The sequence below is a fragment of the Topomyia yanbarensis genome, chromosome 3 (assembly GCF_030247195.1).
Source record: "Topomyia yanbarensis strain Yona2022 chromosome 3, ASM3024719v1, whole genome shotgun sequence".
In the NCBI taxonomy this organism is placed as follows: Eukaryota; Metazoa; Arthropoda; class Insecta; order Diptera; family Culicidae; genus Topomyia; species Topomyia yanbarensis.
Genome location: NC_080672.1, coordinates 409,537,181 through 409,552,225, shown reverse-complemented (window position 1 = coordinate 409,552,225; position 15,045 = coordinate 409,537,181). Strand labels below are relative to the sequence as shown.

The following is a 15,045-nucleotide window of genomic DNA, read 5'->3' as shown; positions in this document are numbered from 1 at the left end:
CTACGCTGATGACCTGGAAATCTTTCGTTCAATAGTTTCGGGACTCGATTCAGCTGTGCACCAAGAGGATATAGTTAATATTGAGGAGTGGTGCTCGCTGAATGGCATGCAGATAAACGTCGATAAATGTAAGCTGATAAGTTTTGGACGCTCGATAGTTCTAAGGCGTTGCTAATATATCCTTCCAGCCTGTGTCTTCGAGAGGGTGTATTCTATTCGTGATTTATGGAGATGTTAATCAACAACAAAATTCGTTTCTGACCACATCACCGCAACAACGGCGAAAGCATTTGCAACGTTGGGCTTTCTCAAACGAAACACTGTTGACTTTTTTCCACTATGCGGTGATACTGCGCATTGGTACGGAGCATCTTGGAGTATACGGTACAAGTATGGGTACCACACAATGCCGTTCATAGCAACTGGTTGGAGCGCGGTTGAAGAAGCTTTGTACGTTTCGCTCTAAGAACGCCCATATCCATCTTCCGCCATATAATAATAGATGCGTGTTGCTATATTTGTCAACGCTGGAGTCTCGTCGGACTGTGCTACAGAGAATGTTCTTTTTCGATGTTGTCGAATAATGTTGGCTGTCCCGGTATTCTTTCTAGGATTATTTTGTTCGTTCTCCTACTCGTGTTATAAGAAATCGTCTGCTTCTGTGGATTCCTAGGCATCGCAAAGTTTATGATCAAAATAATCCGGTAGTTGAAAACTGGAAAAGCTAACCAGTGACAATTGTTTTTTCTCTTGTTTAGTTCTAATCCATGATGTCGAAAGTAGTGCGCTGGATAGCGCATTATTGTACAAATACAGCGCACAGCTTCCGACGTGATTCCATTGTTTAGAACCAGAGAAAATACGATAGTCGCAGATTGGATTTTCTAGTTTTTAACTGCAACCAGAATATCTCTGAAATCTAGTTATAAATCAGCAATGAAAATATTATGATACTTTAACAACAGAATTTAGTGAAATCTGTACGATATCTACTGAAGACAACTAAATAAATAAAGCTTGATACAAAGTTTCTCTAATTGCCCTCATAAATGGGTACCATATGCCAACCATTGCTTCAAACGTTTAAAAACCATTTCAATATGGTTCGTTTTGACAAGATTACGTTCTGCTTAGAAATTACCAATTGAAAACTTTACATTGGTCACTAGAGTGCCCAGAAAAAAAAAAACAAATTTTTGAAAACTCAATCGGCCCACCCCTGAGCCGATTCCTAGTCCCACCAGGAGTGTCTGCTCCAAATTTGAGCCAAATCGAACAAGTCTAGCTACCGGACCAACGTGCTTGAGGTTTGTATGGGATTTTTCGACAATTTACATGGAGAAAACCCACTTGTTCACATTTTCGCCACTAGGTGGCACTGTCTACACCGGATTGTCACCAAAAGTGAAACTTAAGAAGATAATTCTATTATTTGCAACTTTGTCGAAAACTACAAAGCGATCCGACACAAACAGGAAAAATTATTAAACTTTTAACGAAGTGATGTCTGAGTTAGTTTTACACGGGGCCTAACAGCGTTTGATGAACATGATGGTGGTGATTCAAAAGGCGATATTAACGAACTTATTTGTTTTGCGAAATAATGGTTGGGTTTAGCTGGATGGTATGTTCGGAAGAATGGTAGTATATGAGATGAGCAATCTTTTGGCTGGAAACAGTTAGTTCCACATTTCACCGCATAGAGGGCGCCTACACTAACGTTTTAATGGAGGGAGATAGAACATGGGTGTCTTCTAGAAAGTTGTAGAATAGGCTTTTTGCAACAATTCTTCCGAATACGACAACTCTCTATCTTGTATTACAACCGGTTCATAAGGTGTATTCTGTAAATAGCCCTCGAAACTCAGCTTCTAGGCAAATTACAATGTAATCATTTGGATCATGTCAATGTTCTATTTGTACAACTTGAACTCAATTAATAATTAAGAGAAGTACAGTATTTATGGATTATGATACATAATGCTTTATTAATTTGGAAAATTCGAATTTCTTCATTATTGTGTTTGAGAAACACCACAGGGCGTTGAAAACACTTTGTACGCAGCTCATGTGGGTTAAATTCCCAAAGTGCACCGATTAACATTGGGATACAATTTTCGATGTTGTTCGACAACTTGCAGTAAATACTGCAACTGCTCTTCGTTTTTGGTTATTTTTTTGGGATAATTTTGTATAAGAGCAACGCCTCGCTCAGCACAATCATTTACTATTTGTAGATTTTTAATTGCTTCTCTACCTTCCGAATAATTTTCCGAATTATCCCATTCATCTGGACTTCGCTTGAGGAATCTTTCGGACAGTCCTGTTATTCCGAAGAATTCCATTGTTCTCTTGGAAAAAAATCTGACAACGAGAGGTTTCTGAACGACTGCAAATCAAAATGCTGATTACGAATACGGGAGTTATCACTTGGATCTTTGTTCCGAATTGCCGCCACCATTCGCTTTTTTTCATCAAATGACACGTTCGGGTCGTACAGGGCCATCCCCACGTTGTGGTCTCCCAGATACCACAAATGCGAATGTAGCTTACGGGCAGCAGCTAGATAAGTAGTGCCTGATTTTTTTTCATCACTATACCGTAACAATTTTTTTAAAAGATTAAGATCGTTGCAGGCAGCTTCGATAGCTGATGGAGCGGAAAACCAGGCCCTTATATATACTCTTATAATAAATAGACACATAACAGAGATTCCATTTTCTTCCTCCTTGCTCAGCTTGAAACTGTTTCGGAAAAACCAAATCGTAAGACAATAAATTGCCTTCGCCATCCAACGCGCCCTGCTGTGTGCACCTGGCTGTCTAAAATGACCACTACCAGCACCTAGGAACATCATGGCCAAATCTAGTAATTCGCCATAATCACCTCGATGGTGGTTTTGATTGAGATGGTGTTCGATTATTGAAATCAATTCCTGCTTTTCGCTTCCGAACTGTGCTATTAACCTTTTATCAACCATTTGGCTTTTGAAAGTGTGATCCAAATTAGGCCAAGCGTTTTGAAATTTTGTAAATATTGTAACATTCGGGCTGGATGATGCGGGAAAAAGCGTATCCCATGCTGCACTCATGAGTAGTTCTACAACATGATGCCTGCAGGCAAGCCAGAGAAGTTCTCTACCAAGCATCCGCTCAAGCCTGATACACGCACCTTTGTTCATACCAGTATTAGTGGCAGTTGTGTCAAACCCCATAGCGCATACCCTTTCGGCCAATTCCCACTCCTGCAACTGTTGAAAAACCGCGTTCGCCTGGTTTTCCCCCGTTCCACTCACAAATTTCGGAACGCCCAATAGCTGAATATTTTCTTTGGTGGATACCATCACCGGTAAACGATCGACATATTCCATTCCTGTTGAATAAAACTATCGGATAGAAGCAAGAAATCCGTATAAATGATTGATATTACCAACGATATCCTCCAAAAATTTTCCATCCCAATGCGCCACAATGATGCCAGTAGTTTCAAAGTTTGACTTCAACTCAGCTGCGAGTGATTTACGAGCCGGCTGCCTTGAAACTCGGATGCTTTCTCGACTCAAAACATAATCGTCTAAAACAAATAATAATAAGTATCACTTCTACAGAATAATGATCCTAAGTAGTTTTCGAAAATGAAAATAACACATTATTTTTACGAATCGTAACAATGTAATGTGATAATGATAAGGTGGTAATTGAAGACAAATACATTGAACGAAGCAAACTTATTTTGATATATACCCAATTACCCACAGTCCTTTTTATGCAGTTTTTATTCAACCTAATTTTCATTTAACGGATTTTCAACTCCACGAAAAATATTTTAATGGTTTTTCTACGGTTTTAAGCTAATGCTAATGAGGATACTTGCATAAAAAGGGATTTGAGTGTTTCTGTATAACCAAAGTTTGAAATTATATTTTAGTATTAAGGTGCCATGCATAAATGACGTAGCATTTGGGGGGGGGGGGGGGGGGGTAGGGAGGGTATACCAAATTTGTGACGAAGTGTGACGAGGGGGAGGGTAGGGTCAGAAGTTATGCGACGTAGCATTAAGTTTAAAACCCATTGTTTAGAGAAAACAATTTAATGATCCTCCATTCCCTAGAGAAATGATTTTAACTTCAAACAAGTTACTTTTGATGCGGCTTTTTATGAGGTAAATTTTATGATTCGCGGAATTACAAGATCGCAAAAATACGAAAAGATTTTGTATGCGGATTTAACTTGCTACATTAGTTAGCTAATGTAGCTAACTAGTAGACTTAGTTTGGAAGCTGACTTAAATTTTCACTTCGAATTCAACAAAACAAAATTTAGTAATTTAGATGAACGAATGGTTCTTAGAATCATTGGCAGCTGCACGATTGTGAACTGAGACAACTTGTCTTCATGCTCCCCTTGAAATATAAAATTCAAAACAAAACTATCAACACAATATTTGTCATGAAATGGGCTTATTTTTCACGCAATTTGCTGTTATAATGAAAATGTTGATAAAAGTCGTCAAACGTTTTGAAAGGACATGTATTTAAAATAATTGAAAAACATATGTAACTTTTTTTCATCTCCCGGGCGCTTTGCATGGGACGAGGGGGAGGAAGTAGGTAAATGCTACGTTTTTTACGAGGGGGAGGTTAGAATTTTGTGACCAAATGCTACGAGGGGGAGGGAAGGGTTAAAAATCGCCGAAAAAAAGCTACGTCATTTGTGTACGACCCCTTATGTATAAACTCCTCGTGTTGAAGCTCTACAAACTTACTCAAATTTAATCCCGCACTTTCCAACACCGCAGAGATCACGTGCATAGCATTTCGGTCACTTAACCCAATGCGATCGAGAGTTGCTGCGAGCTTTGTCGTCATTATCTTCTTTTTTTGTAAGACGACAGTTTCGCTAATCGACAATGCGCCTGGGGAGATAATAATGATCAATAAATGTTCAAAATAATGCTTATTGTTACTGACTTTGTTCTGAACATAACATCGTTGACGCTAGACTTGTCTCTGAACAAGTTGCCAACGTATCAGCAAGTTCGCGAGTTTCTTGGTGTAGCTGGGCTGACTGAGCAGATCTCCGCTTATGGCTTTTAAGAAATGGCTCTCGGCCTGGCTGCTGTTGCGAAATTAAAAATTGTTTATCACTCTCATTCTGCATTAAGCTTAATGCGTTGACATCAGAAATGTCGAATAAATCGACCAATTCGGTTATAAACTTCTGCTTTTTTGTAGTTCTTGCACAGCGGTTCATGTTTTTTTTAATAATTTTCCACCTTTGATAGAGTTTCTGCATCTGCTTACAGATGGCTCTAGGCGATTTTGTAGGAATATTGTGCTTATTATAAAATTTTAATGCTTCGGCTCCGATTTCGCTGCAAAAAAAGTTCTTGTAAACTCCTCTATAAACCATGTTTTATTATTTATGTACTATACTGCCACGATACGCACAAAACTCCCACTTATTGAATTACCACATGTAAAAATGTTCTGTATATAACAGCAGCATAACTAGTCAACATTTGACGATTAACTCATTAGTAGATCTATTATTATTCCACTATTACTAAGGCATCAAATTATTATATGTAATAAATACCTGCAAATGCTATTAATTTTTTTTTCTTCATTCTGGTTTCGTACTGTATGCGTCCCAGTATTTGACCTCGAGAAGGCAATTTAGCACCCAACAGCTCCTTGATTGGTGGAACCAATCTTACCATATCCGAATGGGGTACCCGTACTAGAGGTGCCATCGCGAATCGTCAATACACTAAAACATATTATTGTTTGTTTAGTTATATTTTAAATGTATGATTCGCTCAGATATTAATACCATAATTAACTTACATATCAAACGGACAAATCAGTGCTGGATTGATTGAGTCTTAGTTAAAGATCTTTTAACGTTTAGCGTAGAACAGCGCAATATTCATAAAATGTGAAAAATCAAAATGAAATGACTAGTACCGAGAGAAAACACAATGCGACAAGTTGTAAATCTATCATTTCCAATCACCACCTACTGCGATGCACAAAACAGTAGCGATGAGCAAATATTGACATTATCCAAATGATTACATTGTAATTTGCCTAGAAGCTGAGTTTCGAGGGCTATTTACAGAATACACCTTATGAACCGTGTTGCCGCGCAAATGAGTTAATTATACAATGTCAGCAGTGCATAAGAAATGCATCACTGCTACGCGTAGGGAAGGTTGATGTTGATCTTAAAAACCCGAAAATGAAATGAAAAGAACACAGAAAAAGGGATCACTGTCTATTTACCAACCTCCCGCGCCTAATATACATAAGCGTGCCATACGCAGTCCGATTAGCTAGCTTTGGTTTTTCCTTACTCACTTACTCTGCGGTTAGGATAGTAATAAAATCTTAGAAAGCGGTACAAATGTAACCGCATATTTTGTGAGCCCTTGCGGGACTGGACTAGGATTGAATAGCAGGAATCCGTATTGTGGTTAAATACGTCAGTCTTGAAGAGGCAGGGCCAAATATATAAGTAAACAAATAGGAATTGCGCCCTTCTAAGGCCATAGGAAATCTACACCGTATCTCAGGAGAATAGGGAAAAACTTAAGGACTAAAAGGGACAAATTTTCCCGTAGCGATATATGAATCGCGCGGGCAACATGTAGCTTTAAGATAACTTTTGTAAATATTTTCTGAATAAATTAAGTTTCAAAGTTCTAAAACTCCAGACGTCCTTCTAAGAAAGAAAACCCAACCACGGAAGCAGGACCACAGCCCAAGGAACATTAGGAGAGATATAAAGTCCACGGCCTCGCTCTGGTAAGCAAAGTGTTGGGAAAACATTCCCGTTGTTTCAAACCGGTTGTAATACAAGATAGTTGTCGTATTCGGAAGAATTGTTGCAAAAAGCCTATTCTACAACTTTCTAGAAGACACCCATGTTCTATCTCCCTCCATTAAAAAGTTAGTGTAGGCGCCCTCTATGCGGTGAAATGTGGAACTAACTGTTTCCAGCCAAAGATTGCTCATCTCATATATTACCATTCTTCCGAACATACCATCCAGCTAAACCCAACCGTTATTTCGCAAAACAAATAAGTTCGTTAATATCGCCTTTTGAATCACCACCATCATGTTCATCAAACGCTGTTAGGCCCCGTGTAAAACTAACTCAGACATCACTTCGTTAAAAGTTTAATAACTTTTCCTGTTTGTGTCGGATCGCTTTGTAGTCTCCGACAAAGTTGCAAATAATGGAATTATCTTCTTAAGTTTCACTTTTGGTGACAATCCGGTGTAGACAGTGTCACCTAGCGGCGAAAATGTGAACAAGTGGGTTTTCTCCATGTAAATTGTCGAAAAATCCCATACAAACTTCAAGCACGTTGGTCCGGTAGCTACACTTGTTCGATTTGGCTCAAATTTGGAGCAGACACTCCTGGTGGGACTAGAAATCGGCTCAGGGGTGGGCCGATGGGGGTCATTTTTTTCTGTCACTCTATTGGTCACTCCAGCCCTCTGGCAACCCTATACTATCATATAGAGTTTGACAGCGACCTACATATATGGGGCGTTATAGCTATAAAGCCCCAAACAAAGAATTATGTTCGGCACTATACACGATATTCAAGCATTCCACACGACGTTTTGCATCTTGTGGGATGATTTAACACCGTATTATTCAGAAAAACAACATTTAGTAACTAATTACAGCTTTTAATCATTCGATTCAAATTTAATGTTTTGATTTTCATGGCAGTGATGCTGGCTGTACAGAGACGTCGTCCTTGACAGGAGGCTGTTTTAATCATTCGATTCAAATTTAATGTTTTGATTTTCATGGCAGTGATGCTGGCTGTACAGAGACGTCGTCCTTGACAGGAGGCTGGGTCACTCTCACTACACGCAAACGAAAAACTACCTAAAATTGAATTCCTTCGACTCAATCTCGGGGTATCGTGGAGGAAGGTAAAATTAGGTAAACCGTGTTGAAGGAAGTTTCCATTCATCTGTAACTGTATTAGTGTGTTAAACGGTTCCACTTGCCATAGATGGAGGAAAACAAATCGAAAATCAATATTAATTCGTCAAAAGGGCGAAAGTGTTTTTTGTAAACAAACTTGTTTTGCTCATTAGTCTGCCGCAGAGTGGAATTTCATGAAAAATATGCGTTAATGTAAATTTTTACCCTTCGTAGAAGTAATTTCTATTGTTTTCTGCTTTGAAATTATGGTAAATTAAGAGAAACCATCAAAATAAAAGTTTGTTTATAAATCTTATTCGCCCTTTTGCAAATTCAATATGGAAATAACTTTTCGGTCGGATTATTTTCATGATGGAATATGACCAACCGGAACTGTACGTCCCCCGAATATTTTTACAGCGATATAGAGCATTTCAACACCATTATAAATACTTTACGAGAGCTAATTCTAATGTTTAAATTAGCTGACAGTTTCATATATGACAGCTGGAGGAAAACAAACCCCCAAGTAGTGTGATTGAAATCATTTGCATAGAACTATTTAACCACGGCAAAAATCACTCATTGATAGGTTTCTATACTCAACCTTGAATTCAATATACTCAAATTTAAGTTGAATTTACATAATTTTGAGTATACCCCAAACAACTCAAAAGTACTTTACTCCATGGAAGACCTCAACTGAGTCGAATCTCTCGTTTTGTTTTTGGCGCGAAAGCGACGCACAACTCAAAAGTAAGTTAAAAGAACTTATTCTTTGGGTTGCTTTATTTTTCCGTGTAGAGGACTTTGGTATAAAGACTTATTTTGAGTTTTTTTCTCAATAACGTGTAGTGTGAAATATTTCTGGTTGTCATTTGGGCGAATGCCCTACAAAAATAAACATGAAACATTTCATACGCCTTCTCATTTGGCGCAAACCGTGTACATGACTACTGTTATCAGGTTCATCACCGAACTGTGTAAAGTATTTTTTCTGTTAAATCGTTAATATTATCAATTGCTTGTAAAATATAGTTATTAAACAAGTGTCCTAGAATGCCCTTCAGACGATCTGCTATGCGATACGGTCATATCGTTGGCTATACCAGTGTGACGTATCAAGATGATGGAGAGTAAGTCGCTGCAGTTGATTTTTGATTAATAATTTCCATTATGGGACTCTCTCTTCGGCAGACGAATCCTCAGTATCGGACAGGATGGTGATATTCGGATCTGGGATGGTGTCTTTGACGACGATCCCGTTACGACCTGCGTGGCGGAAAACGTCTGGACCTTGCTGCAGTACGGTGATCGAGTTCTGATCGCGAATGATTTGAACACGGTTCAGGCATACAAGTTTCCTGGGCTGGAAAAGGATGGTATTGATTTCCGCTTTACGGCATTCGTTACCAATTTGGCACGGAACGAACGTTTCCTCGTTGCTGGATCGGAAGATGGAATGATAAAGGTTAAACCGGTTGATGGAGAAGGCGAGTTTGAGCTGACCGGTTTGGAAGGGCCGGTCCTGAGCATGGACCTGAGTGTGAAGGATTTATTAGCTGCCAGCTGTGGGGACGGGAGGCTAAGGGTTTGGGATTTGAAAAGTAAGAAGCTGGTGAAGACATTTGACGGGCTGCGGAAGGCTAAAAGCTTCGAGGGAAATGTGCATTTTGGTAAGCCAAGTTCTTCATTTAACATCTCGAATTTAGAAACAATGTATTTCATTTTCAGCAACCCCAAGTTTTGATCCGGTCCGTGGAAATTTACTGGCTTACCCGAATGGCAACGAAATCGTGGTACTCAATACAGCAACATGGGAGCAGCATAAGGTACTCAAGCACTCACTAATTTCGTCGGAGTTTACGTGTTGTGCTTTCTCGCCACGGGGAGATTTTTTTGCTGCAGGTTCTGAAAAGGGAGAGGTTGGCATTTGGGAGTATAAATCCGGTAAAATCATTGCAGGGGAAACAGCATCGATCGATGCATATCCAATCACTGGTTTGGCATGGCATCCGAACAATAACGGGGAGTTAGTCATTTGCGATGATCAAGGACAGCTGGGGAACGTCAATGATATCTTTCTCAGCGATGAACCTGATATGCCTGACGATGGAAATGATTTGATTGAAATGGCCGAGAAGGAGGCGACCGGGGTTGCAGCTGAAGATGACGATATGGAGTTGGACGATATTTACTCAACACGTAAACGAATTCATTGTTGTTTATCGACAAAGTAAATTGAATTTAAATTATTATAGATGTAGCTGGAGAAAAACTGGTTGAAGACGATTCTGATGATGAGAACACTTTCTCTGTGAACAAGCTGAAAAGTCAATATCCAACGAATTTTGATGATCAAGCAAGTGATCTGATGAGCAACAAAGCTGATTCGAATCGAGCTGATGATGCTCACTCTGTCATGAGTGACAGAGTTGGATTTAAGTCATATCCTATGCAAGACTATTTCCAATCGGGATCAACGCCGGATCACTTGGAACATCGCTACCTGGTGTACAACCACGTAGGGATTGTCAGAGCACATTCTGATGACAAAGAAAATTCAATCGAAGTCGAATTTCATGATTCTCAAAAGCACCATGGTATTCATTTGAATAATTACCTAAATCACACAATGGCAGGATTGAGCGAAACGGTACTGGCAATGGCTTGCACCTCCGGGGTGGAGGAAAAAGGCAGCAAACTAGTCTGCATAAACCTGGTTGCATTCGGTAACCGGGAATGGAGTTGCACAATGCCGGGTGCGGAGGAAATTATCGGAGTAGTTGCTTCGGATAAAATCGTTGTTGTAGCAACGGACAGCCGCCAGTTGAGAATCTTCACTGCGAGAGGCACACAACGTGAGGTCATTTCGGTGCCTGGGCCACTAGTTACAATGGCAGCCTACGGGGATCATGTTCTGGTGGCGTACCATCGTTCGCCACCGAACGAAGATCAACAGATAAATCTTATGTTAATCACATGTGTTAAGTTCAAACTACGCTGTCGTGAAATATCGATTCCGCTGTCCGCCGGAGCGGAAATTCGTTGGCTAGGTTATTCCGATAAAGGTTCTCCGTTGGTATATGATTCAGCAGGCATAATGCGTTTGTACCACGCCTCTGCTAATCTTTGGTTTCCCGTTCTGGATGCAGAGCAGCACAAAGCCGGTGCTTCCGATAGTCTCTTTATAGTGAATGTTTCTGAATCCCTCCAACAGATTCAGTTAATCGTGTGCCGCGGGGCGAAATTCCCTCTGACAAATCCGAGACCGATTCCGTTGAACGCCAACTTCCAGCTACCGATGTGTGACGTAGATTTCGAAAAAAGTAATCTGGAAGATGAGCTGGTCAGAAGTATCTATTTAAAAAGTGACGAAGCTGACAAGGTACTGAAGGAGACCGCCGTCAAACTGTTTGCGGTAAGTTCTGATCAAGTTAAATTGGGGATTCCTTGATTTCACCTTAGTTTTTTCCCATTCCAGATTGCATGTCGTTCGGAAATGGAACAGCGAGCAAGGGAACTGGTTGAGACCATCGGATCGAGCCAGTTAATTCCGATTGTTATAAAGTATGCCAGCAAGATAAAACGATTCCATCTGGCGGATAGTCTGGCACCACTGCTTTCAACCTTCCAACAACAGGTAAATGTTACTATTTAATTGAACCGTTATACCATAAATTTTAGTGTCGCTGCTAAGGGTCAAACGGAATGCTTCGTCATACAGCGTTAGGCCCAATTTGAGAAGTTTCGAAGTTATGAAAACGTCGCCCACTCGCTAAAGAAAGTCTTTTCAAACCTGGTTCTGACGCATCGCCAGTGACGAAACATTGGATTTCAAATAAGACAGGAGCGGTCGAATCTATTTTTAGAACGTTTCATCGATTTTCCCCTCCAGTCATTAAATCGATCAACATCGGATAGTCGGTAAAGAAGAACTATTATTCGATACTATCTAGTAGGTATGGTCAGACAAGCGATTGCGGCCGTTTCCATTTCCTGCTAGACATCATTCTGCGATAATGCGATTAATATTTCAAATCTTGCAATGTGTGTAGTTGCAACTAGCTTTCTCTTAAAGTATGTTGTCCTAGAGAACTAAACTCTCCAAGAAAAGTAAAAAACTAGAATAGCAATTACCTAGCAAGATTAATAATTTACGAGTTCTAGATAGGTATGTATCGTTTAAAACGCGATTTCAGTTCCCATCAGTTTTATTATCATACCGCCGAGATACGTTTAAGCTTTGTTAAATTAGCAGCGACACTTCAAAAAAACCCATTTTCACCCATTAAATTAGCAGCGACACTTCAAAAAAACCCATTTTCATAGACGTGACCGATCTTGACCTATAATTATTAACTCTACCTTAACTACCCATGCGCATTGAACGCGCATGTTCAATTTTTTTCTTATTCGTTGGTTCTTAAACACTTGCCCGTCTGTGAATCGCCGCCATCAACCCTTCGATAGCTCAGTTGGTAGAGCGGTGGACTGTAGATGTTGAAGTTAAGCTAAGCGCAGTTATCCATAGGTCACTGGTTCAAATCCGGTTCGAAGGATTAATTTTTTTTCTTTGCATCCACCCACAGGAAAAAGAAGAGGAACAGCAGGAGTTGGAATCAATTAAAGAAAATACCGCTATGGTCAGTGAACTGGAACACATTAATCTTGAAGCGGTCACAAAGAAGGATAACACACCTAAAATTGTAAGTGATTGTATTTGTAATAAATTTCTTTGGCTAAATTCCTCATTTCAATCCACTTTAGAAACCCATGCCGATGGTGATGCGAAAAAACAATCCATTCCGCAAAAATGATAGTGCCTCAAAATCTTCGACACCTTCTTCCGGCAATCCACTTGACCATCTTACGGGTAAAGCGATCGGTTTCAGTTCTCCTAGCACAACAAGGGAACGAGCCGAGTCGGCCAACGTAAGCGGGGTTTCCGAGCTGCCGGGCGGGACAGCCGACGACAATAGCCTGCCGGAAAACAATGAGAATCAACCGAAAAATTGCAACGGCACTCCTTCCGGGATGAAGTTTTTACCCTGGTTCGAGAGCAATAAGGAACACCTGAAGAAGGAATATACGGATGCGAACGATGCTGAACTAATCAAGATAGGGATGAGACAGTTCAAGACGTTAAACAGCTACTCGCTGCCACGGGGTTCAAGTGAGAAGCGGAAGCTGGAAGACGATGAGCGGGGTGAGTCCGGGGTGGCTAAGTTGGCTAAATTCGGTTTCACCAAGCAGTGACTGCGGTGCGTTTTTTGTTTTGTAAAGAACATAATTTAAGTTCGAAATAAAATTTCTACTCATTTTATGGGGTACTGAACAGACTCTACAATTAATTATTCGAAACATTTCTACCGTTTGATGATGGGGTGAAACGATTAATGAAGCTGTGGTTTAGTAAGGCCGAAGAAACCTATAGGATCATTTGGCAAAAGAAAAAGTGATTGACATGCGACAGAATGATGTGTGACAGACCGAGAAAACCTAACAAATAGAACATAAATTCTTGAAGTGGTAGTTTTTTTTCATTAATAATGTTCCGTCGTAGTAAAACGTGATTCACAGGGGGAACTTGTTGCAAGGTTAATCGTGCCGTGACGAAACACGAGTGAAAATTTAAAACGTGACCGTTTCTGATAGGCGTGAAATTGATAGCATTTTTTCTGTTGGAACAACATTCTTTTTTGGATTGTGGTGGAAATGGATATTTTTTGAAGTGAGCATAAAGTTGGTCTCCTAAAGTGAGCCAAAAAATTCTGATTTATTGTATCGGTCCAATAAAATCGCTTGTCTTCGATTTGAAAGCAACAATGATTGAGTACTTTCCGATGATTGTAGTGTTTTATTTTGTTCCATCCGTAATTGATTGCGTTTCATCGGTGATGATTGGGCGAATATTGATTGCTAAAAAATTGAAGGGGATAATGAATCAATCCCACCGGCTTTATGACGCATGGCGTATAAAGGCTTATTCGATGCTCTTTTTCGGTTACAAATGCAGAATTGGATTCCAAACGAGACAAACACTCCAAAGCCAGCCGAGGCGAATCAATCGATAAAGGATAATCAATTATGAGCAGAAGATCGTTTCGGGAGACTTCCTGCGGGAAAGGACAGCACGGCATGAATCACGTAGCCAGAAAACGACACGCTTCCCTCTCTTTGAAATTGATTGGCTCAGTGATTGAGTGGAAAAGAGAATAATCAATTTTTATTCGCTGTATCGGAAATATGATGGGCAATCTATAACTCTTTCGGATCGTTCTCGTCGTACCTATTTGCATTCTCCCCGTTGAATGGTCGGCCATATGGTTGTACGCAGCCCGGCTGTGCATCTGTCGTGTGCTTTAAATATACGGAACAATATCCAAAATTGTCCAGGGTTTGAAATATTTATGAATCTGGCTCTTGAAAGTCAAAGTCCGGGAATACCATTAGAAACCAAAAATCTCTTTCGTGGGCTGTGATAAGGGTTCAATTCACAGCGCAGATTTTCGCTATATATTTTATATGACATCGAATTGCAAGAAATGTTTTCAGGCAACTAGCACAAGACAGCTGGTCATTTTGTATACTGATTACTGGCCAATGCTACCATAATTTTTGAAAACATCATCATCATTATGGCCGAACAATCCGAGTACTTCGAATCATGACTGAATATATTTTAGATAACCAGCTTACTCGATCTTGGGTCGCAGGTCTCCAGTCTCCGTGAACGCCCGTCGCACGCGTATCTTCCTCAATTGCACACAGCCAGCAAATGCGGGGACTTTAACATTCTCTGCTGAGCATAACATTGATGCGACATTATCCACGCATCTTATTTTCAAATGTTTTTTTTTAATATAATGGTGATCCTGAAAATGATCGTTAATGTTTGCTTTGGTGAATGATGCGCTTGATTTAACTCGTTTCGATGATTAGAGCACTAAATTGGATTTTCTTTGGTAATTCCGGATTGGCCTGATTTTCCTGCCGGGGAATCCGTTTTTTGCCTGACAGTCACAGCCGTTATTATAGCTAGCATACAAAATCCACGGATACCATCTTTATGACGTCATTATCAACACCG

General features: G+C 40.0%; 2 protein-coding genes and 1 non-coding gene across 3 annotated transcripts; 2 read left to right on the top strand and 1 right to left on the bottom strand.

The window, feature by feature from the left end:
* On the bottom strand, positions 1–5,448 carry LOC131688350 (uncharacterized). The gene is made up of 5 exons (XM_058972556.1): positions 4,970–5,448; positions 4,765–4,914; positions 3,430–3,573; positions 3,172–3,372; positions 1–53 (listed from the first exon to the last, which is right to left on the bottom strand). The coding sequence occupies exons 1-5, from the start codon at positions 5,409–5,411 to the stop codon at positions 1–3; spliced, it is 990 nt and encodes a 329-aa protein (XP_058828539.1). The 5' UTR covers positions 5,412–5,448.
* Positions 5,449–8,895: 3,447 nt separating this feature from the next.
* LOC131692476 (WD repeat and HMG-box DNA-binding protein 1) lies at positions 8,896–13,287 on the top strand. The gene is made up of 7 exons (XM_058979539.1): positions 8,896–9,088; positions 9,150–9,628; positions 9,687–10,157; positions 10,214–11,373; positions 11,437–11,595; positions 12,545–12,661; positions 12,723–13,287. Exons 1-7 carry the CDS (start codon positions 9,012–9,014, stop codon positions 13,209–13,211), a joined length of 2,952 nt encoding a protein of 983 aa, XP_058835522.1. The 5' UTR covers positions 8,896–9,011; the 3' UTR covers positions 13,212–13,287.
* Trnay-gua (transfer RNA tyrosine (anticodon GUA)) lies at positions 12,416–12,514 on the top strand. Its single transcript has 2 exons — positions 12,416–12,452; positions 12,479–12,514. It is a non-coding gene; the product is annotated as a tRNA-Tyr (tRNA).
* Positions 13,288–15,045: the final 1,758 nt, after the last annotated feature.